Source organism: Pyrus communis, chromosome 10 (assembly GCF_041283825.1).
Source record: "Pyrus communis isolate YQ-2024b chromosome 10, ASM4128382v1, whole genome shotgun sequence".
Classification (NCBI taxonomy): domain Eukaryota; kingdom Viridiplantae; phylum Streptophyta; class Magnoliopsida; order Rosales; family Rosaceae; genus Pyrus; species Pyrus communis.
In genome coordinates this window covers 21898624-21920687 of record NC_142574.1, presented here as the reverse complement: position 1 = coordinate 21920687, position 22064 = coordinate 21898624, and the positions used below count along the sequence as shown (strand labels likewise).

Below are 22064 nucleotides of genomic sequence, written 5' to 3'. Positions count from 1 at the left end.
ACGTTTGAACTAGCGTATCACATGTTAGATTCATCAAAAAGTATAATAAACTACGCAAAATGCACTACAAGATTTAACATATATGTCATAGGTTTGAACAACCCAATAAGAACTCACTAATCTTGCATTAACCAAGCCCTGATATAGGATCTAAATATCAAATCTCTGGAAATTGCAATGAGCTTAACCAATGAAATGTTGCCATAACAATTTTAGGGTTAATGCTCCCATAGCAACTTTAACTTGTGAAAGAAAGAACCCTATCGATCCAGCCAAGAACATGGGGAATTTGCTCACCTCGGGAGGGAGCAGCAGTACAATAACATGGTAGGGATCAAAGACTAGACAATCCACAATCATTACATCAATGTTTGCACAATTAGGGTTAGATGGACCTAATTAGTGTACTTTTGGTTCCCTGACCAAACCTCATACATGATGACACATCTTACTGCCCTACCAAATTTTCCTTACATAATAGCCCTAATTTAAGAGTACTCCACCTTAGTGTTAGTTTTATAAAACACAATTTTTCATAGCGAATGATGCACTAATCGATGTATCGACGAGTTCATTATTTCCTAATTACAATTATACAAGTGTATAGCATTTCACGGAAACTTACACCATATATATTAGAAAACTTATGAAAGTATCTGGAGTGTAATTTACTAGACATGTTTAAATTACCGGTAAGACAAGAAGAAAACTCCAATTATTTATACAATTTGTGCCAAACTTTCATCAACAAAACTGACTTAGACATCATCAGGTTGATTACGATCTTGACCAAGCAATTAAACTAAAAGAGATAATTAAGTGGATGTGGATCAACTGACTGATTTAATTTATAAAACTAATCATGATCGATTCATGCATTAGATTCTCCATGTCCTAATACAAGTATGGTCCTAAGCGAATTAGGTGTGTTATATAATATATATACAAATATGTATATTGTATATGTATATATGAAATAATTAAGAGGAGTTTTAACCAAAAACTCGCGGTACTGTTCATTTTAATGCAAAACCATATTTTTACATTAAAAAGTCAATCCTAGTATTATTCATTTTACCATTTATTTTGTCTTTATCGTTAATACTTAAAATTTTCAAACTACTTTCATTAATTTTTCCATAATTTTAAAACGTTCCGTCACCCATTTTTTTTCAATTATTAATCTTATAAGTTAAAAAAAGTAGAAACTAGAAAGAAAATAACAGAAAAAGACAAAGGGCAAGTGGTTGTGTGTCACAAAAGATTAAGACTTTTATATTTTATAATTTTATCATCCAAATTAACGTGGCAGTTTCAGGTTGTGATTTGGAATTTTATGCCAAAAGTAAAATGATTTGACAAAAAATTGAGAATATTTTTGTTATTTTAACTTTATTTAATATATAGTTTTTATAAAATGATCAAAATGATTGATGATAGACAAATTTATTGATTTCAAATCTTAAGATCGAAGTAAAGAGTTATACAAATTTAAAAATTATTTTGACTAAAAAACCATAAGTTATTTCTTTATAAAAAAAAACGAAAAGTGAGAAAGTAGGAGTGATTTGGTGACGGGAGAATACTAGCCCTAAAACTTAATGGATTAGTCAGAAAGCACGGTTACAAGTTGCAATGACGTGGGAGTCGTAGGAAAGTCGTTTTTACTTCAAGTACAACATGATGGTGGTAAAACCTAATAAAATGGCGTTTGAGTTTAAGAAGTGATAGTTATGTGGGGGCAATTTATCAGTGGAGCTTAGTTAATCATAAACATGTTAAATGAGATGATGAGAGAGAGAGAGAGAGAGAGAGCGAGGAGTTATGGCAAATGAAAAAACAAATAAAACTTGGGAAGGACCGGCACCGTTTGCCATCTCATCTCATCGCATCGCGTCAAAACTTCCTTTCGTCCTTTTCCTTCCTATTATTATTCGCAGGGAGAGAGAGAAACAACACAGACAGACAGAGCCTTATCTTTGGAGGAGAGAGAGAAGTAGTAGCTACCAGCTGCGACTGAAATCTTTTCCCTTGAGATTTCTATCCATTAATTTCCCATCACCACCCACATTGGAGCTTTCCACTCTTGTGAACCCAATTATTCAAAGTACCATTCTTTTGCTCTGCACCACCACTCAGACACTCATAACAGACAGAGACTCAGAGACTCAAGAGACCGAGTGAAGTACCTCCTCTGCTTCCATCGTCGGTCCAAACTTGAAGTACAAGTGGCTCCTCGTCCTCCTCTTCCCTTTTTATTATTTGAATCCGTAAGTGATAACCACCACCACCCCCTATTTATTTCTTTATTTTCTTCAAACCTACGAATTTCTGACTGGCTTTTTTCGATGAGGTCTTAAGTGATCGGATTTCGGAACAAAAGATGAATGGGTGCGTCCCCGATTTCGAAATGGACGACGATTACTCACTTCCCACTTCCTCTGCTCTCAACCGACCCAGAAAATCAACCATGTAAGTCTCCGTCTCTCCCCACTTCATTAATCTGATTTGGTTCGGTTCATTTCAGCTCAATTTTCACAGCTCAAATTCGACTGCAGGCCGGAAGACGATGTCATGGAGCTGCTATGGCAGAACGGCCAAGTCGTCATGCAGAGCCAGAACCAGAGGTCGGCAGTCAATAGTAAAAAATCGCACCAGTCCAAGCACGACGTCGTTTTGCCCGACGACGGGGGCGGCATCACCAGACCGGCCTCCCTACCCCAGCCGCCGGCCCAGAACCCGCACCTGTTTATGCAAGAAGATGAAATGGCCTCGTGGCTTCAGTACCCGCTCGTCGACGACCCCTTCTCCGCGGACCTCCTCTATCCTGATTCCACCACTTCCGAGCTCCGGCAGCAGCAGGTTTCGGCGCCGGCGCCCGCTTCGAGGCTGCCGATCCATACGCCGAGGAGGACCGAGGTCCAGAACTTTCTGCACTTCGCCAGGCCCAACAACAACTCCAGCAGCAACAGGCCTATGATTCCGGAAATGGCGCCGTCGGGCTCGAAGAAGAGCGTGGTTAGGGAGACGATGACGGTGGTGGACTCCAGCGACACTCCGCTGGTGGGTCCAAGCTCTAGGGCTTTGGATTCTAGGCCCAACGGCGCTGGCGGCGGCTTGGCTAATGGAGCGACGCCGTTTCCAACTGCTGGGACGTCGTTTCCGGCGAAAGAAGTGACCACGTGTGAGATGTCGCTGACGTCGTCGCCAGGAGGCTCCAGCGAGAGTGCCAGCGCGAGCGCCGAGCCGATGTCGGCTCAGAAGCCGCCGCCGACTTCCGATAACCGGAAGCGGAAAGGGAGAGAAGTCGCCGCCGCCGACGACGACGCCGAGATTCAATGCGAGGTGAGTGAGCACAATTTTATTTGTATTAATTACTTTTTAGATTAATGACAATGACGACCCAAATCTGTATTTTTTTATATTTATATGAAAAATGAAAGACTTCAAAATTCTTAAGCTTTATCACTTAATATTACAATTTAATATAATTCTTTTACTTGTAAGTGAAGTTTTATATTCAATTCTTGACAAAGGCGATGTGAAGCTTAATTCACTTACTCATCCTTTTAGTTTAGATAAAATCGTTTGTTTAAAAAATAAAAAATAAAAAACCCCTAAGACCATCTTCAAAAAAGAAATCAAATATACCAAATAGGATTAAAAGATATTTAAGTGTTCTCCAATGGATATATCATATATGATGTGTCATCTAAGTCATTTGACTGCTTGCTTTGTAATTGTCTTTTTTGACAGCAAATAAATAATGAGTCAAATATATTTAATTTAAGTTTTAATGCATGAGTTACATTAACAACCAATAGAATAAAAATTAAAACTAATTTTGATTATTTTTTAATAGTTAATGTAACTCTAGGTCTAATAAAATAATAAAATAAGAGAGCTGCTAGACCTATCTCGTTGTCTTATTTTCCCATCTACATTATATAAAATCCAACCCACTATTATTCATAAAATAATCCTATATATATAATTTGAGATAAATTTCTCTTAAAAAAAAAGAATATAAACAAATAATATTATTCTCTTCTAAAAGCCACACACGAAGGGAAAAAAAACAAACAAACAACAACAACGCAACCTTTCCAAATTCCAATTGGGATGGGAATGAAGAATTCTGAGTTTTCATTCATTGCTTTTCCCCTTTTGTTTTCTTTGTCTTATGCATTTTTCCATTTTTGCCACATGTTGAAGATTCTCTTACTTTATCGTACATTTTTACTTTCTGAGTTTGCTCTAGTTTTGTAAGTTATTGGTTAATTTGTGTCAAATTATTTATTTAAAAAAAGTAATGCAAAAAAAGGATAACTAAGGTCCTTATTAGTCATTTTACAAATGAACAAGTTTGTAATTAAAAAAATTCATAAAAATATGGGTGGAAAGATAAGACATTGGGGTGAGAATAACACCTTTCTAAAATAAATATTTGACACATCCATTGAAAAAGAAGATGATTTAGCATTTATATTCAACTTGCCACATCAGCCATCAAATAAAATTTTGACATATTATATTTGACATCTCATTTGGAGATGCTCTAAGCTTTTAGGGTTATTTTAAATTTGTCTTAATTTCTTAAATATATCAAATAAGCATCCAACTTATTGAAAATGCTATATCCATTATATCCCAGTTAACTTTTTTGTTAAATACACATGTGGCAAATATGAATCTCATTTTTTAGCGAACATGGACATTAAAATAAAATAAAAATAACTTTAAAAAAGACATAAATATGAAAAATTTTAAATAAATAAACAGATTAAAAAATAAAGTGAAAAACAAAAATAAAGATCGAGAAATATCAGGTCCTTGCCACCTTTAAACTCAAGTTACGACCAGTGATATATCATCTCAACTTTTATATTCAAAACTCATCAACTAATATATTACGATCAAAATTAATAGTAATTACTTTAAAATCTAAATTTCAGATATTGGTTATATAATATAGAACCCAATGATCAAAAGCATATTGAATTAAATTTAACTAAGGCTTAAGAAATGTGATATTTTCAATCAATTGAGTACTTGTTTGAAATGTTTAAAAGGATTGAAACCAAATTAGAATGACACTAGAATGTTAGGGAGTTTTAGATACTTAGTCCTTAATTTTTCTTAATTAAATTGTTAATTGTTAAGAATTGCACAGTATACATAGAAATAATTGCTTTTTTACCTTTTTTTTTTTTTTTTTTTTAACAAACGACATTATTTATACTAAATAAAAGAGGATTGGAGTTAGCCTCAGAATGAGCAAACAATAATATGGTTTAATTTCTCGCTTTTGATGTGCGTTATATACTATATATATTTTACTATTTAATAATATTTTTGGAAAAATTTGAAATTTAATTAATTAAGGTTTAGTTTCCAGAAAGTACAAAAAGAAAGTAATAAATCCAACGTTTTCTTTCCCAATGTGCTGTTTGTTGCCTGGGGCCTATGGGTTAACGACCGCCGCTGCGGGAGAAATTTTTAGGTGTACCGGGTACACCAAAAAAATTTGGTGTACCCTCACTCATAACACTGTTTGTACCCTCACTTATTTTTCAATAAAATAATAAAAATCAAAATGTTATGAGTGAGGGTACACCAAAAAAATTTGGTGTACCCGGTACACCTAAAAATTTCTCCCGCTGCGGGGTGTGACGTCGGTAAGCGTGCGCAAGTGCGCACCCATCCCCGCTACGTCTCTCCTCCCTAGGCTATGACGTGGCAGATAGTAGGAGTGACATGAATTTCTGACAATAAATTGAAGGGAAATTTATCGAAACACTTCCGATACAGATTACTTTTAATGAAAAATCACATTTTTATATTTTTCTAGTACTATTATTCATTATACCTTTATTTGTCATTTTTTATTAAAACTAATTTTTTTTAAACTTTAGTTTTCCTTAAATTGAGTGGAAGATGATTGGTAGATGATGTAGGTGGCAGTGAAACTTTACTTCTAGTTCTAGTGTATAAAGCGTGATGTCACGAGACAAAATTTGTCATAAAATTTTGAAAACTACCATAACTGTTAATAAATATACTTATTTCTATTGGTGACATATAACTTAATTTGTAAATTTTGTCTACAAATTTAGGCTCTGTAGCATTATCCATGTATAAAATACCAACTAAAATTATTTATTTTGGAGAAACTAGATAGACTAAATTTAGAAATTAAATGACGTATCACCAATAAAAAATAAGCACGTTAATTAAGACTTAAGTCATAATTCAATGAACTTTTATGTCATTTAATTTACAAAATTGAATCCATCCATTTAGTCTCTCTAGCATTACCCATTGTGTAATACGTGGAAAATTATTGATTTATTTATTTTGGATAATCAATTTATTATTCATGGGCTGCATGCAGTTTACACGAGACTTAGTTTCTTCGTCTTATATTAACAATGATTGGCTATTGAAGGATAAGTAGGAACTCATACTCAAAACTCTTCGTATTTGAATCATAGAGTTTTATGCATATTATTAGAACCATTCATGTTATGAATCACTTTGTAAAGGTCGTTTGTGCAAAAAATGAATTAGAATTAAGGTCATTTAGTCAATCTATTGTAGTAAATGGTTCGTAATGCTTTTACCAATTTTGTTCATCTGTTGTTACAGTTTGATGACTATACGATCTCAGTTCTAATTGATTTTTTACAAAGGCGATCTTTTGAAGAGTGATTTATAATATAGAACGGTTCTGATCATAAACACAAATTATATGAGTCGACGAACAATTTTCAGTAGAAACTTGTATTCATTCTTTGAGTAGCCAAGTATTATTCCTCATTTTCTCCTAGTGCACACCTTGTTTATTTGGTGTGGCCTTGTTTATTTGGAGTGGCAAGTGAGCAAAATGGTGTGCGGAAATAACTTCCTTTCGTAGATGCATAATTTGATTTCCCTTAGATATAGAATTTGTATCATACTTCATGAAGTAATATAGAAAATGATTTTCGTACGTGAAAGTTTAGGTGAAACCAACATTTCGGCAACAAGAACTTATTTGAGTAGCCACCAAATTGGTGATTGAGGAAAGTAGAGTTTTTGGACTGTGAAGAATACTTGTTACGGCTAGTAAAAGGACATAGCTAGGTGTAGAGGCATTGGCAGAAATTAGAGACGGATGATAATTGGTTTGTTTAGATTTGTCGATCTATTGTTAGTTGTGAGCCAATACCGATACGGAAATTTAGAGATGGTTTGATGAAAATTTTGGATTTTTAGTTTCGGATTATTGGCGTTGATTTGGTCCAGACTCTGGAGTTGATGTACTTGTGGCTACGATGCCATTGCCACGCATAATTCAGTTGGTGGGAGGGGCGAGGGCGTTCGTGTTTGTACTTTCAGCAGTCGGGTCCATGAAGACAATGATCGTTCTTATACTTGCAATATGTGTCTGTAGCTTTAATGGCCTTTATGCTATTTACTATTGGATTCTAGAAAATAATTGCTCATTTTTTCCTTTGTTTTAAAAGGATGTTGAGTTTGAATCTGCCAATGGAAAGAAACAAGTCCGAGGATCGACATCATCTACAAAGAGATCGCGTGCTGCAGAGGTCCACAATCTCTCCGAGAGGGTCTGTACTTCTACTTTCACTATAAATCTGTTGACGATCGAAACTGGTTTTTCATTTTTCTCTCTATGTGCGGTTATTTTTCTTCAAATCGGGCTAAATGCAGATTTCTGTGCAGAGACGTCGAGATAGGATAAATGAAAAGATGAAGGCTTTACAAGAACTAATACCTCGATGCAATAAGGTTTGTCATATTTATACAATCTTTCACTGGAATTTTGCAAGAATTTTGAACTGCTTTCTGCATTAGATGTTAAGTATGTTTTATTTATCACTTTTTATTCCGTATGTATCAGTCGGATAAAGCATCAATGCTGGATGAAGCAATTGAGTACTTGAAATCACTCCAGTTACAAGTACAGGTATGCTCTTTTCTTGTTTCCAAATGCTGTACATGTCTCGATCATACTTGTAGAGGCGAAGAAATCTCAAGAAAAATTCTGGGAATTGAGATACATCCGTTGGCAAATGAAATTTTTTTGTTAATTTATTATAGCAGTCTAATCTTTAATGAAACAAATCAACGGAACATCAATCTTTTGTCATCTAACAGTGAAAAATGTCTTAAAAAGTAAGAATTACAGAAGATCCGAGAGACAGTTTATAAGAGTTCATGCATTATTTATGACAAAATTAGATAGTAACCAATTTCTACAGATGGTGTCCATGGGATGCGGCATGGTCCCTATGATGTTTCCTGGAGTTCAGCAGATGATGTCCATGCCGATGGGGATGGGAATTGGAATGGGCATGGAAATGGGAATGGGAATGGAAATGGCCAGCATCAATCGCCCTATGATGCCTTTTCCAAATGTAATGGCCGGTTCACCCATGCCAACAGCGGCCGCACATATGGGACCTAGGTTTCCTATACCACCATTTCACATGCAGCCTATTCCTGCAAGTGATCCTGCCAGAGTTCCAGCAGTGAACCAGACAGATCATATGATAAACTCGCTCGGGGCACAAAATCCAAACCAATCACGCATGCCCAATTTTGCAGATCCTTATCAGCAGTTTTTCGGTCCCCAACAGATGCAGTTACCATTACAGCAGCAGGTATGGTTGTGTCGAATATGAAATCGTAATTACAAACTCGTCTTCACGTAAAATTACCTGTAACGCTTACTGGTTTGTCTACTTTTACAGAACCAAGCAATGCCCCAGCCAACTACTGGCAAGCCGAGTTCCAGTAGGGGCCCTGAAACTCACGAAAAGCATCAATCAGGTAAATGTCTGTTAACCTTTTATTTTATTTTGGGCCAAATCATTATTTTGGGCAACGCTCCACTAGATTGTCGTAGCTTCAGTTGTCGTGATATGAGTCTAGAAGTTGACTAATTGTTGCACTCTAAGGACAATAGCTTTAATTTGGTCAATTTTCGACAAAATTTGCGTGTAAGTGACATTGTTTAGGGTAAATCAGTCTTCTCGGAAGTGTTAAGGCACCAAATACATGCTTCTCGATTGCTGATTCTGTAGAAAAGAATTGACGGATCAAAGTCATTGTCCTTGAATTGTAACAATTTCAATCGAGACAATTGAAACTACAAAGACGAATGTGGAACTTTGTCGTATATCTCGTATAGTTGCCAGATTAGTTTGGAAGTTGGTAATATCTGGCGGTGTAACGTTTTGTGCATTGCAGGTTAAGTTGTAGGTTGAAGTTGATGAGAGTAGATGGATAACAGAAGGCTCATATGCCTGCTAAGTTTTGTAGCCTAAAGCTCTGAGAGTAGCTTTTCTTTCTCTTCTGTTCCCTTCCTGGCTAAACTGCCATATATCGGAAAACTAACCTGTAATTATTAGTTACCACCCCATTATCAATATATTTTACCATCCCCTATTTCCCCATTTTGATTTTATAGCTCTCGGAACTGTAAAACAGTAAAAAGTATTATAGTTTATAATTTAGTGAGATTACAACGTTGACGGGGTGTGATGGAAAATCCTAGAATGGGCCGACTCGTGTCATGATTCGTAACTCTTACCCGTTGGATTCTTTAGAGATTCTCTTTGGCTAAAGACCCAACGTTCAAGGATTGTCTTGGAACATGACACGAGCCAGTGCATTCTCAAAAAGATATGGAAGGAGATGGTGATAGATCCTTTTGGGTATCGTTTTCTGCTTTTCGCAAAAGCAGAAGAGACATTGCAGGAAAAGATGAACAAAAAGGTGTCTTTGCCCATCGATATCCAAAGCTGGACCATTTTTTCTATTTCATTCCAGTTGTTGCCTTCTTTTTCCTTTTAATTTGTATTTTTTTTCTGCAAAATAAGATTATCCAATGTCTAATTGCATTTGAGGACCGATTATGGAAAGTACTCGAATCGTTTCGGGAAATGGATAAGCTAGAATCTCGGATGTCTCCCGCAAAGATTATACGTCATGTAACACTCACCACGTGACGATGTATCATGTGACTAAATCACGAAACATGGTCAAGTGCTAGCGAACAAGTTATGAGTGCTATAGGAAGAAGATATATAGAGACATATATTTCCCGTCGTGTGCGAGAGCTAAGTGTCTGGTCATAGTTTCCTTCTGTTGCGGCCGGTGCTCGTTTGCGCGCAAGCACGAACCACTGATGCTAAAACCTTTTCTCAAGATATCTTCCAAACTGTTGGGGTCGATGATCAAGATGTCTTTACTTTTGCTGGTCTACCACAAAAGAGCAAAAGATGAAGGATAAAATTACACACATAACAAAGCAGTTTTTCATGGTTTCAGCTTTAAACCCGAGTACAAAATTCTGCGGCCAAAGAAGGGCAGGAAACTAGATGAAGAAGACCAAGATGGCAGCATAATATTCTTATGCGTTTGCACCGAGGTTTGCTGAAGTCGAAGATGTCTCGATGGTAGATAGGATCTGACGACAGAAATCCAAACAATAGGCTTATTCATGTGAACTGATGATGGTCGTATAGGCACCAATACAATTCATAAATGTACAATAAGAGGAGAATATTTGTTTGTAAACGTAACAGACGGAGTCACCTTGTCGGTAAATATCTGAAACACGTCCACGCCCATAGCTTTTTCAAGTTCCTGAGGGTAGCATAAAACACTATCAGGAAACACTGTTCTACATTTTAGCCAGGGACAGTTTGATTTCGGAATGAGTATCACGTCTAAATGAAAAATATTCGATTAAGAAAAAGACTTCGGTCTCGATTGAAGTAAATGTAACTACTCACCTTCTCTGCATCTGATGAACAATCGATACTCAAAATGAGTTTCTGAAGTTTCTCATCTTTCAAAGAACTGTGAATTTCACTGGAAGAAGCTGTAAGAAAAAACGAAGTGAATTTAGCAATAGAATTTTCATATCAGTCGCTAACTCAACAATTTCTTCGTATAGATATAATCAATCCTTCAAGCAGAGGTCGTAAGCGGAAAAACAAGTAGACACGGGACGGGTTTCTAGAGCCAAAATCACGTAGGGCAACTTTGATGCAGAGTTAACAGCAGATCATTAAAATGGTGCCCTGGCCACTCAACCAATTTTTGGCTATGCTAAACTAAACTAAACTGCTGAACTGTTGGACTTACTAACCATCATAAATCAACACATAGATGAATAACTCAAATGCCTGAAAAACGAGCCTTCTAGAGATTGCGAGGGAAAGGCGATTGCAGAATGATGGAAAGAAACAGAAAAGTGCACCAGATACGGTAACACCATGAACTCATTCAGCATAAACACCATAAACCTTGTCTTCTCTTAGACCTAACCTTAGCTTCTCTTGCATGTTATTTGTCCTCTTATTGGTCTGTACCGATAAAACAACCTTCTATTCTCGATTTGGCTTCAAACTAACATCTTTCATTCTACCGGTTCACCTCGAGAAAAGTCATTTGTGAGTTAAATTTGGCACATCGGCCATTTCTACTTGTAAGGATTTAGGCACCTAGGTCTTAGTATGCACCACACAAAAATCAACTTCTCCAAAGAGGTGAAGGGTTAATCCTACTATTTCAATGTCCATCATTCTCGCTGCAATCCCACTCTCTAGTCATTGCTCCCCTCCCTAATTACATGTCCATTGATTACAATTTACAGCAATTCCAGAAGCAATAGCCCATCTTATGTAAATATGTAAAGCAACTCAGATGCATTTCCAACTAGTTATACAACTCCTTACCTATGGCCTCCAGTTGCGGCCTTTGCAGCACTTCACGCGGTTCCTCCACAACTAACGGCCTCTCTACCAGTAATTCTGGACCTGCAGCTGAAGAGTAAGAAGAAAACAAGAACCAAAATTATCAGAATTCTCAGAGCACACTAGTCTTCATGAAAACATCATAAAAATCAATGCACCAGGAAACAAAATGCAAATCATTCACAAACAAAAATCTACAAATTTCAATTATACCATATGAAAGCAGTTCAACTGAACTCAAATTGGAGTGCCAAAATCCTTACTTGGTGGTTTTTCTTCAGAAAAAACTGGCAAAGCACATGGGTTTTCTGCAATTCTCAGATTTATGAACTCAAATTAAGTCCCAGATAATCACCAAATTAAGCAATTAAATAGATTTTGAAATTTGAAATTCTCGTACCCTTGTGTTTCTTGAAGCAGGGCAGAGAACAACTGCAAGAAAAAAAGATTTGTTTTTTATTTTTAAACAATTATTTTTATAGGAAAATAATGAGAGAGCAGTAAGAAAGAAAAATTGGAAAGCAAAGATTGAGGTAGCTTACTAAGGTGTGCGGCAGGAGGGGGCACTTGTATTTGGATCGTGCTTCGTTGCAGATTTGGCACACTACTCCATGACCCATTTGAAACGCAGAGACGCTTGTGAAGGGAAGGTTTATGAGAAAATAGTTTCCGGGGTACCAAACAGGAGCTAGCATCCTAAAACCCTAAACCCTAAAATCTTATGTAACTTCAAATTATTTATCTTTTCTATTTTTTGGGTTCCACTCTGTTTTGTGTGCGCATGTGACAACTGACAAGTTTGATAAGACGGGGTCAAATTTATTTTATTTCCCCACTTTTTATAGACTTCCAAAAGGGGTTTGTAGCTCTTAAACAAAAGATAATTCACTCTTGCATCCGAGGTTTTGAATTCGAATTCTTCCTCTTGTATCCGATGTCATGCATTTGATTCTTGCTCGCTTTTTAAATCTATACGACTCGAAAAATGAGTGTTTAAGTTGAGCGTTAATTAACGGATTGAGTTCGTGCCAACCTGGTACCAAGAAAACAACACACATTATGGTGACATTGAAGAAGAAGAAAAAAGGATCTTCTGGAATTTCAAGATGGTGTTGTTTGCTGGTATTGGCAGTAGCAGCACACATCTCGGATCCATTCGGGAAAACTACTGAGTTTCCAACTATATCAGAATTTTTGTTTCACAAGCTTAAAATACATCCGACGTTTTCCTCAGCTAAGAAATCCGAGATTAAGTAGAGATATGGTGAGCTTTGAAATATAGCGTCAACAGAAGTATGACAGACTCCATCTTCCAGTTAAGGACGCGATTCATTGTTTAATATCGAATCCAAAACACAAATCAACTCGAAACAGAATTTAAGTTCTAAAACAGAACAGGTGTACCCTCAAAGTAGATGTGGGCTGATTTTTTTCACATATAAAGTCCTTCTGGAACCCCTTCTTTCTTCTTGAACATCACCTTTTCCTTCGCCTTCTTGAAGTCCGTGTGCGTCACCTGATGCCCACAATTCAGTTAATTTCAATGATTAAGCATGGATATAATGTGTTAATGACACTCATTAAATAAAGCGAGAAAACAAAGTTTCGGAGACAAAAGATGGGAAGGGAGGTTGGAATATTTCCCCTGCCATTGTTCCCAGGTTGAGAGAAAATTCCACCAAAAATTGTATATATCTCACCTTCATACGGCGCTCTCTTAAAGCAAGCAAACCAGCTTCAGTACATATAGCCTTGATATCAGCACCGGAAAACTCATCCTTGGTCATGACAAACTCTTCCAAGTTGACATCATCAGCCAACGTCATCCTTGATGTGTGAATCTGCAATCAATAGATCCAAACATTGTTAGTCACAAGAAAAAGAACAAAGCACAGTTGAATTTTAGTTTGTTTTTCTCATACACCGTCATGTAAATTTACCTGGAAAATGCGCCTCCTTGTTTTGATATCAGGAAGAGGGAATTCAATCTTCCTATCTATTCGGCCAGGACGAAGTAAGGCTGGGTCAAGGCTTTCAATTCTGTTTGTTGCAAGAATAACCTTGACATCTCCTCTTGAATCAAAACCATCCAACTGGTTAAGTAACTCCAACATGGTCCTCTGAATTTCACGTTCACCACCTGAATGGGCATCATACCTGCAGACAAATAATCATCAGGAACATTGAAGAGAAAAAGGTATTCATGAATGTTTTCATCAATGATCAGGGGCTCGCCACTCACCTCTTTGTACCAATTGCATCAATTTCGTCAATGAAGACGATAGAAGGTGAGAGGTCATCAGCAACCCTGAAGAGTTCCCTCACTAATTTTGGACCATCTCCCAAGTACTTCTGAATCAACTCACTACCAACAACACGCAAGAAAGTTGCTGACGTAGAGTTTGCCACTGCCTGAAAAAGGTGAGAATATGGTTACAAGCTGAGGAGATGGTTTTACATTAAGCACGCAGGTAGAACATATACACAGTAAGCAAACATCAAGGAAAGAAACTATGGCAAGCATGCATAATTCTCATAATTGTGAAAGTACAACCCTTTAACCACACAGGTCTTTGCAACAAATTTTGTGTCTGTGAATGCTCTCAAAGCAAGGTGTACTGTGTGTATGCTATCAGTTGGGGGTGCACCCATAAAACACGTAGGAAAACTAGCAAAGCAATTGTTATGCCCTATTTTATAAAACAGTGACAAAATAAAGAACCAACTACAATGTGCACCTGCAGGAAGGAAAAGAATAGTTTGATGATATTTGACACCCAACAAATGAGAGCAACATCTCTATGGCATGTTGTATATAGAGATACAGATTGAAAAGTAATGACATTGATAATATTCAGAACTATTGCGACTTGCAACAGTGAAGTAAGTTCCTGCAACCATATTTCTTTTATAACATGTCTGAGTGGGGAAGATATTATAGTGAACAGGCAAAATATGGAAAAACAAACACATACGAAGGAAACATAAATAGCATGCTGTGGCCCAGTGGAAAGAAAAAAATGCATCCACACCTTTGCAAGCAAGGTCTTGCCTGTTCCTGGCTCTCCATACAATATGACTCCCTTAGGCGGCCTGATACCAATGTCTTCATATAGCTCGGGATGAGTCAGTGGGAGCTCAACAGCTTCTTTAATTTCCTGTATCTGGGCATCCAATCCACCAATGTCAGCGTACGACTCCAACGGAGCTTTCTCGACCTTCATCACTGACACCATCGGATCAACTTCATCTTGAAGAAGCCCAACAACAGAAAGCACCTGACAATAATCAACATTTAACACATTACCAATCAACAAACACATAAATAGTTAAATCAAACAACAAAAAACGAAGTATATCACCTACAAATATATAGTTTTGTTTATAAACATCGGTAGGTAGCACCATAATTGTATCAGTTTCATATATACCCGATGACATTTGATAGTAATTAACTAATGCCCGAGTCGCCTTCTATGGCTTTAGGTAGCACACTAAAAATCAATCAAGGTCTCAGCTTTAGCGGCCAAATCTACACCATCAATGCATCATCAGCCTGATGAGGTTACAAACTCAACCACAATTTCAATTTCACATCACTTTCCTAAAATCGGATTTCTCATTTAAAAATAAAAATAAAAACCTTCTATTCTTATCCTAAAAAAAACCTAAATTGCCGACCAATCCCTAACAATCCCTAACAATTTCTCATCAAAATTTCTCAATTTTTTAATTTGAACCAACAAATACTAAACATTAAGGGAACAAACATCAACAGCCAAATCATTGAAAATCAATCAAAAACCCTAAAAACCCACAACCCCAATTACCTTATTATGCATCAAAATCGCACACCCAGGTTCCAATTGGTCTTTATCCACGAAGGACAATATCCCAACGTAGTACTCAGGACCGACGGAGGACGAAACAATGGCGTGATTCTCATCAATTAACTCCTCCAGATTCCCCACGCTCATCGGTGAGCCTCGGAGATCGTCAACTTTAGATCTGTCCTCCTCGGCTTTCTCCTCCTGCGGCTTGAGCCGCTCCTGGTTTGTGACGAACTCCTCCTCCATGAGGAGATAGTCCTTGATTCTCTCCAGCTTCAGCAGCCGAAGCTTGCACTTTGTCAGCGGGGTAACCGTCGGGAGCCGTGCCGCAGCTTCGGGACCCTTCTGCTTGCGCTGTTTCCGGCCGACTCGGGCAGGCGGAGCCGCCGGCTCGAACTTCTTCTCTTTCTTGTCGTTCCCATCGGGCTTTCGGTCGCCCGGTAGGCCTTGTCGGTTCAACCCGCCGGGCGTTCCCTGACCCATTTTTTTTTTTTGTCTCGAGAGGGAAGAGAGAAGAGCGAGTGAAAGTTTTGAAGCGAGAAAGAAGTCTTTGGAAACAAGTTACTGAAATTTGCTATGCGGCTTTACATATGTACACAGAAAATGGTCCGAGTTTTATTGGGCTTTTTGTATTCATTTGGGATTTTAGGATTTGGGCCTTTGGGCCTTTTTATCTTGTATTGCAAGTCCAGTCATGCCCCAAAAGGTAAGGATAGGGCTTTAAACTTGCCCTTTTGTCCAAAAAACACCTTCGGCTGCCCATCTGTGGAGGGCAAGTGGTGGGCCAACACAAACCCGCCAGATGTCCAACATCTTGAGCCTAGACTTGCGCTATGGGTTAAGGCTGACGTCAACCATCTGTTTTATTTTTTATTTTTTGTCAGGCACTTGCAATACACGCGCTAAGTTGGGTGGGTGTCCGATAAATTCTGCAGCAGTCCAACATCAGAGCCCAGCAGCTTGATGACATGGCTTCTTAAGAGCCGTTGAATTTCCAACGGTTAGATTATCTAAACGTTGGATTTCTAACGGTAAAAAAAAAGTATTACATTTTGGATCCAGTTCTTGGTTAAATTTAAATGAAACCGCGAAACTTGAAGAGAAAATTTTTAGTGCACTACATTTCGTAATTTTTTTTTTCTAAATTTATATTCAATGAAGATTTTAAAGGAGTTCATAAAATTCATAGAAAGTTTGGTGTATTGAATCAAAATTTAAAAAGGGCTTGTAAGATTGGAGGTGTATTCGATTATGATTTTATTTTAAGAGATTATAAAATGGGGTTGTTTTCTACATACCTCACATGCTAAATACACTCCACATCAAGAATAGATTCATCAAGATCATTATAGTTTCTTGATATTGAGTAATTTAAAGTAGCTAGTAAGTTGTCCCTCATCTGAAAAATGCATTTTCGAGAGTGAACTCTATATTATACATCAGAGAAAGGCTGAAATGTCCCTATGAGCCCTTTTGACCTCCGAAAGGATAGATCGCCGTGACGAAGCCACCAATTGGTCCTCTTTTTTCTTTTTCATTTTTTTTTTTTTTTTTTTAAAGGCAAGTGATTCTTAGCATTTCTGGTTGTGTATCTCGGTTAAAAGATAGAATGATATAAGATATAAACAATCATAACATAAATAATGTATTAAAATTTATTTTGTTGTGATATAAAAGCTGGGAAACAAGAGCACATAATAAATAAAATTAAAATAGGTCCAATGATTTATATCTCAAGTGGCAGTGGCAGCAAACAACAAATAACAATTCTGCTGCTTACAACCATATATAAATACAAATATAAATATATAGTATTATTCCAACTAATTAAATCCTCATGTAGAACAGAAATAATTCCATAACAATTACGTCTGCCAGTTATAATATTTCACATCTTGTAATCCATGAAGGTCATGCAAATATATCCCGTCATCCTGAACCTTCCAAGTGCACTCCTGGAAACCACATGACTGAAGAAACGACTCGTCGCAATTGAAGAAGCGATAGTTGCCGCCATGACTCTTGGATTTGGAGTGCTCATCCCAGCTTAACTTGCACCAGTACTCAGTTGAGACACATCTGTCATTGTGAAAACGCACGGTGAAACGCTCGCCACTGCTGATCCAATGGCTACCCAAATCTCCTCCGCCTTTGGATTTGCAGTGGACCTCCAAAATGGTGGCCCCGTCACCACTCAAGTCGTTCCGAATTTGGACGAGGTAGTCGCCAGAATGAGGACCAAGAGGTGCAGCGGAAGATGGAGAAGACATAACAAGTGTTGAGATTGCAAGTGGTAAGAAAATGGGGTGGCTTAAGAAGGCTCTCATGGTTTGGAAATTGGGATTCCTAGGTCAAAATGTGAATATGCATATTCTTCTCAGAAGCTTTATTTTATAGGCACGTACACATTAATTGTTAAGAGTGTAGCAGGTGGAGATGAATTAGGGTTTAATTAGAGAATTTGATTAGGTCAACTGGGTTTGGCAGCATGGTTTATTATGAAGTGCTTAAAATGTCGAACTAGTAATTAGGGAATCAAAAGAAAAAGAGGAATGAGTACGTAACAGTTGTAATATTATTGCAAAATTTGTAAACTATTTTGAGAGTAATAATGTTATTGTATTGTAAGGACTACGAAGGTCGAGCCAGAGAGCTCCTAACTAGTAATAAGTAGAGATGGGCAAAATACTCACAGGTATGAGAAACTGTAATTACCTGCTCATTTAAAGCTCACAATTATAATTATGAGACCGTTTAGACAAATAAACGGTTATGAATATAATCATTTACTCGTGAAATTTAAACGAGTGATTATGAGTATTACCCGTTGTTATAAATGTGTACCTATTTAACCGTTTATTTAATATATGTAAAATTAAAAATAAAATAAAAAATTAAAATCCTATAATTATTCGATGTCTCCCGGACTCTCGCCGCTCATCTTTCTCTCCCAGCAGCCCTCTCTCATCTCCGACTCTGTCTCATCTTCGTCGAAGTTTGATAATTTCAACAGTCCAACTATATATTTATATTTTGGACAACAAAATATGTATAAATATATTTATATAGAAGGGAATTATCATTGGGACTCCAAAAATCTTATTTTGTACTTCAAATTTTCTATAATTAGAAAGAAAAATATGATTATGAGGAGTGTAGAATAAGATTATTGAAGTGCTAATAACAGTTCCCTATATAGAATATGTATAAATATATTTATATAGGGTAGTTCTAAAAGACATCAGAGATTTGCACGTACAATGCAACTATATATATTGGACAACAAAAAGATTTATTTAATTTCAACATCCTTATGGATGCAGATGCATGTTCGAGTGGGAATTCTGCTGCCAGACTTTCTCAAATATACAAATTTTTTTTTTTTTTCAAGTTGTTAAAAAAACATGTAGATGGGTAAAACAGGGGTAAATCGGTAAAAAAAAAAGGGTAAACGGGTTTAAAAATGGATAAATGGGTATATGCAGTTAAGGTTAAATGGGTAAACGGCTTAAGACGGCTCTCATGGTTTGGAAATTGGGATTCCTAGTTCAAAATGTGAATATGCATATTCTTCTCAGAAGCTTTTTTTTTTTTTTTTTTTTTTTTTTTTTAATAGGAAAACAAATGAAAAAGGCTTGAAAACTTTGAGTTTTAACGATAAGGACAAAATAAAGGATAAAGTGAATACTACCAAGATTGACTTTTTAGTGTAAAAATGTGGTTTTTCGTTAAAATGAATAGTACCGCGGACTTTTCGTTAAAACTCTCTTTTTTTATAGGCACATACACATTAATTGTTAAGAGTGTAGCAGGTGGAGATGAATTAGGGTTTAATTAGAGAATTTGATTAGGTCAACTGGGTTTGGCAGCATGGTTTATATGAAGTGCTTAAAATGTCGAACTAGTAATTAGGGAATCGAAGGAGTAGTGAAAAAGAGGAATGAGTACGTAACAGTTGTAATATTATTGCAAAATTTGTAAACTATTTTGAGAGTAGTCATGTTATTGTATTGTTAGGACTAGGAAGGTCGACCCAGTGAGCTCCTAACTAGTAATAAGGACATTATTATTTTTAAATACAATTAATGATATTATTTATACTAAACATAATATTAAAGTAATTGAATGTATGAGAATATCGAATTTGGCCCTAGCCCTGCAAATCACACTTACCTAACACATGTAGGTAGCAAATATTTTTGCAAATGAAAAGGTTAAAATTTAGCTAAGCAGCTTATTTTATAAAAAATTATTTTAATTAGGAGCTCTCTAAAAAAATTTACTAAACCTTAAACCCTTTTTGAACTCCTCCGTAAAATTTATCTAAGGAGCTTATTTAATAAATCTATTGGAGATTGTAACATCCCACATCGTTCAGGGGAGTGATCCTTATATGTATATTCTCATCATTACCTAGCACGAAGCTTTTTGAGAGCTCACTGGCTTCGGGTTCCATGGGAACTTCGAAGTTAAGTGAGTAACGCGCGCGAGCACTCCTATGATGGGTGACCCATTGGGAAGTTCTCGTCTGAGTTCCCAGAAACAAAACCGTGAGGGCGTAGTCGAGGCCCAAAGCGGACAATATCGTGCTACAGTGGTAAAGCGGGCCCGGGATGTGGTGGACCCTGGGCGGGGATGTGACAATTTTGTATCAGAGCTATTGTAACATCCCACATCGCCCAGGGAGTGATCCTTATATGTATATTCTCATCACTACCTAGCACGAGGCTTTTTAGGAGCTCACTGACTTCGGGTTCCATGGGAACTTCGAAGTTAAGCGAGTAGCGCGTGAAAGCACTTCTATGATGGGTGACCCACTGGGAAGTTCTCGTGTGAATTCCCAGAAACAAAACCGTGAAGCCGTAGTCGGGACCCAAAGCGAACAATATCGTGCTACAGTGGTGGAGTGGGCCCGAGATGTGACAATTTGGTATCAGAGCCAATCTCTAGCCGGAAGTGTGTCGACGAGGACGTCGGGCCCCTAAGGGGGGTGGATTGTAACATCCCACATCGCTCAGGAGAGTGATCCTTGTATGTATATTTCCATCCCTACCTAGCACGAGGCCTTTTGGGAGCTCACTGGCTTCGGATTCCATGGGAACTTCAAAGTTAAGCGAGTAGCGGCAAGAGCACTCCCAACCCACTGGGAAGTTCTCGTATGAGTTCCCAGAAACAAAACCGTGAGACCGTAATCGAGGCCCAAAGCAGACAATAATGTGCTACGATGGTGGAGCGGGAGGGGAAAACATGACATGGAAAAGAGATTAAACTATTGCTCTTACGCAAAATTGAAAATTAAAATTCAAACAAACGTAGGAACAAAACAATCCATAGATTAATGTAGCAACAGATCAAACAAGTAATGAGAAAATGTTTTATTAGATTATTTTTTGGGAGCTTCAACAGACTCTGAACCATACATCAGATCACTATGGATCCCATGAATACTTCTTTTTATATTCTTTCTTCAGAAAATTATACAAGTATATTTCATCATTTGTTGCTCTCCATATACAATCAACTTCATCACAGACGTCAATTGTAGCGTCATATGCATTAAAAGTTTGATGTCCTCCCTTCCACCACAGATCGCAAGTGAAACGCGTAGTACCGCAAAAGTTTAACCTAAATTCCCATGAATATTCCTCATTCACTGGGACATAATGAGTTCCCAGATCATCGTCCTTGGATTTACAGTGGAGATTAAGAGCCTCGTTCGTCAAGCCATCGGTAATATGCACACGAACCTTGTCGAACATTGAATTGGTGACTGGGATTTGGCTCAAATAGATGAGCAGGAAGAACATAGAGATGTAGGACAGGCCTGGCTTCATTGTCTTCATACTTTTCTCTGTACTCGGTTGCTGCAAATTGGATTCTACAGGGGTTTAAAATAGGCATTAACATTTATTAGTCCAATGCACTTGATTGGAGTCAAAGCCTACACTATAGTGGACCTATAATCTCTCTACGCTTGAGGCGCATGCAACGTCCTAAAGACGCTAATGGATGCCACGAGGCATATGTCCGTGCACTAAAATTACAAATTTGTATTAATTGCTCAAGAGTTTTAGCCAAACCTGACTTACTATAGGAGTTCCGTACTCCATTGAGTCATGCTTCGCTTATCATATTTTTCGTAACTCATTTATATTACATTTTTAGTAGAAGTAAGACTTATTAATACATATGTCTTATTTTTATTAGAAATATGATACAAATATAATAAAAGTATATATTTGTACTCTATTCACATGTTCGCTAAAAAAAATAGAATTATAATTATTTCTAGGACTTTTTAATAAAAAGGGCTTGAGTGAAGTTTAATTTAACAAAAAATTGTACAACATTTCAAGCGAACAACAAAAGCAAATATTTCAGTTACTTAATTAAATCCCACCCCGCTCCAAACACCTCACTCGCCTATGTTTTGTCCTAACCGTTAAATAAAAGTTAGTGGATA

The 22064-nt window shown here is 37.1% G+C and overlaps 4 protein-coding genes across 6 annotated transcripts; 1 reads left to right on the top strand and 3 right to left on the bottom strand.

Annotated features, from left to right (window-relative positions):
* Positions 1-1875: 1875 nt before the first annotated feature.
* On the top strand, positions 1876-10652 carry PIL5 (phytochrome interacting factor 3-like 5). 3 transcript variants are annotated; one of them, XM_068467659.2, is made up of 9 exons: positions 1876-2270; positions 2362-2472; positions 2559-3345; positions 7509-7610; positions 7726-7791; positions 7904-7969; positions 8265-8666; positions 8757-8835; positions 9256-9533. In XM_068467659.2, the coding sequence occupies exons 2-9, from the start codon at positions 2384-2386 to the stop codon at positions 9258-9260; spliced, it is 1596 nt and encodes a 531-aa protein (XP_068323760.2). In that variant the 5' UTR covers positions 1876-2270; positions 2362-2383; the 3' UTR covers positions 9261-9533. The 3 variants fall into 3 exon arrangements, with proteins under 3 accessions (XP_068323760.2, XP_068323758.2, XP_088533453.1); XM_068467657.2 differs by lacking the exon at positions 9256-9533 and adding an exon at positions 10339-10652 and having other exon boundaries at positions 1958-2270; XM_088677327.1 differs by lacking the exon at positions 9256-9533 and having other exon boundaries at positions 1958-2270; positions 8757-9184.
* Positions 9933-12226, bottom strand: LOC137728870 (uncharacterized; the record flags this gene model as incomplete). Its single annotated transcript, XM_088678098.1, has 6 exons — positions 9933-10477; positions 10606-10656; positions 10806-10894; positions 11754-11840; positions 12035-12079; positions 12172-12226. Coding segments are annotated over 6 exons (384 nt in total), but the record flags the coding sequence as incomplete, so codon positions are not given.
* A 794-nt stretch (positions 12227-13020) lies between these two features.
* On the bottom strand, positions 13021-16186 carry LOC137727906 (26S proteasome regulatory subunit 4 homolog A). The gene is made up of 6 exons (XM_068466773.2): positions 15602-16186; positions 14804-15049; positions 14014-14183; positions 13712-13928; positions 13472-13612; positions 13021-13287 (listed from the first exon to the last, which is right to left on the bottom strand). Exons 1-6 carry the CDS (start codon positions 16082-16084, stop codon positions 13204-13206), a joined length of 1341 nt encoding a protein of 446 aa, XP_068322874.1. The 5' UTR covers positions 16085-16186; the 3' UTR covers positions 13021-13203.
* Positions 16187-17466: 1280 nt separating this feature from the next.
* Positions 17467-17928, bottom strand: LOC137728371 (S-protein homolog 24-like). Its single transcript, XM_068467177.2, has one exon. The coding sequence runs from the start codon at positions 17926-17928 to the stop codon at positions 17467-17469; it is 462 nt and encodes a 153-aa protein (XP_068323278.2).
* Positions 17929-22064: the final 4136 nt, after the last annotated feature.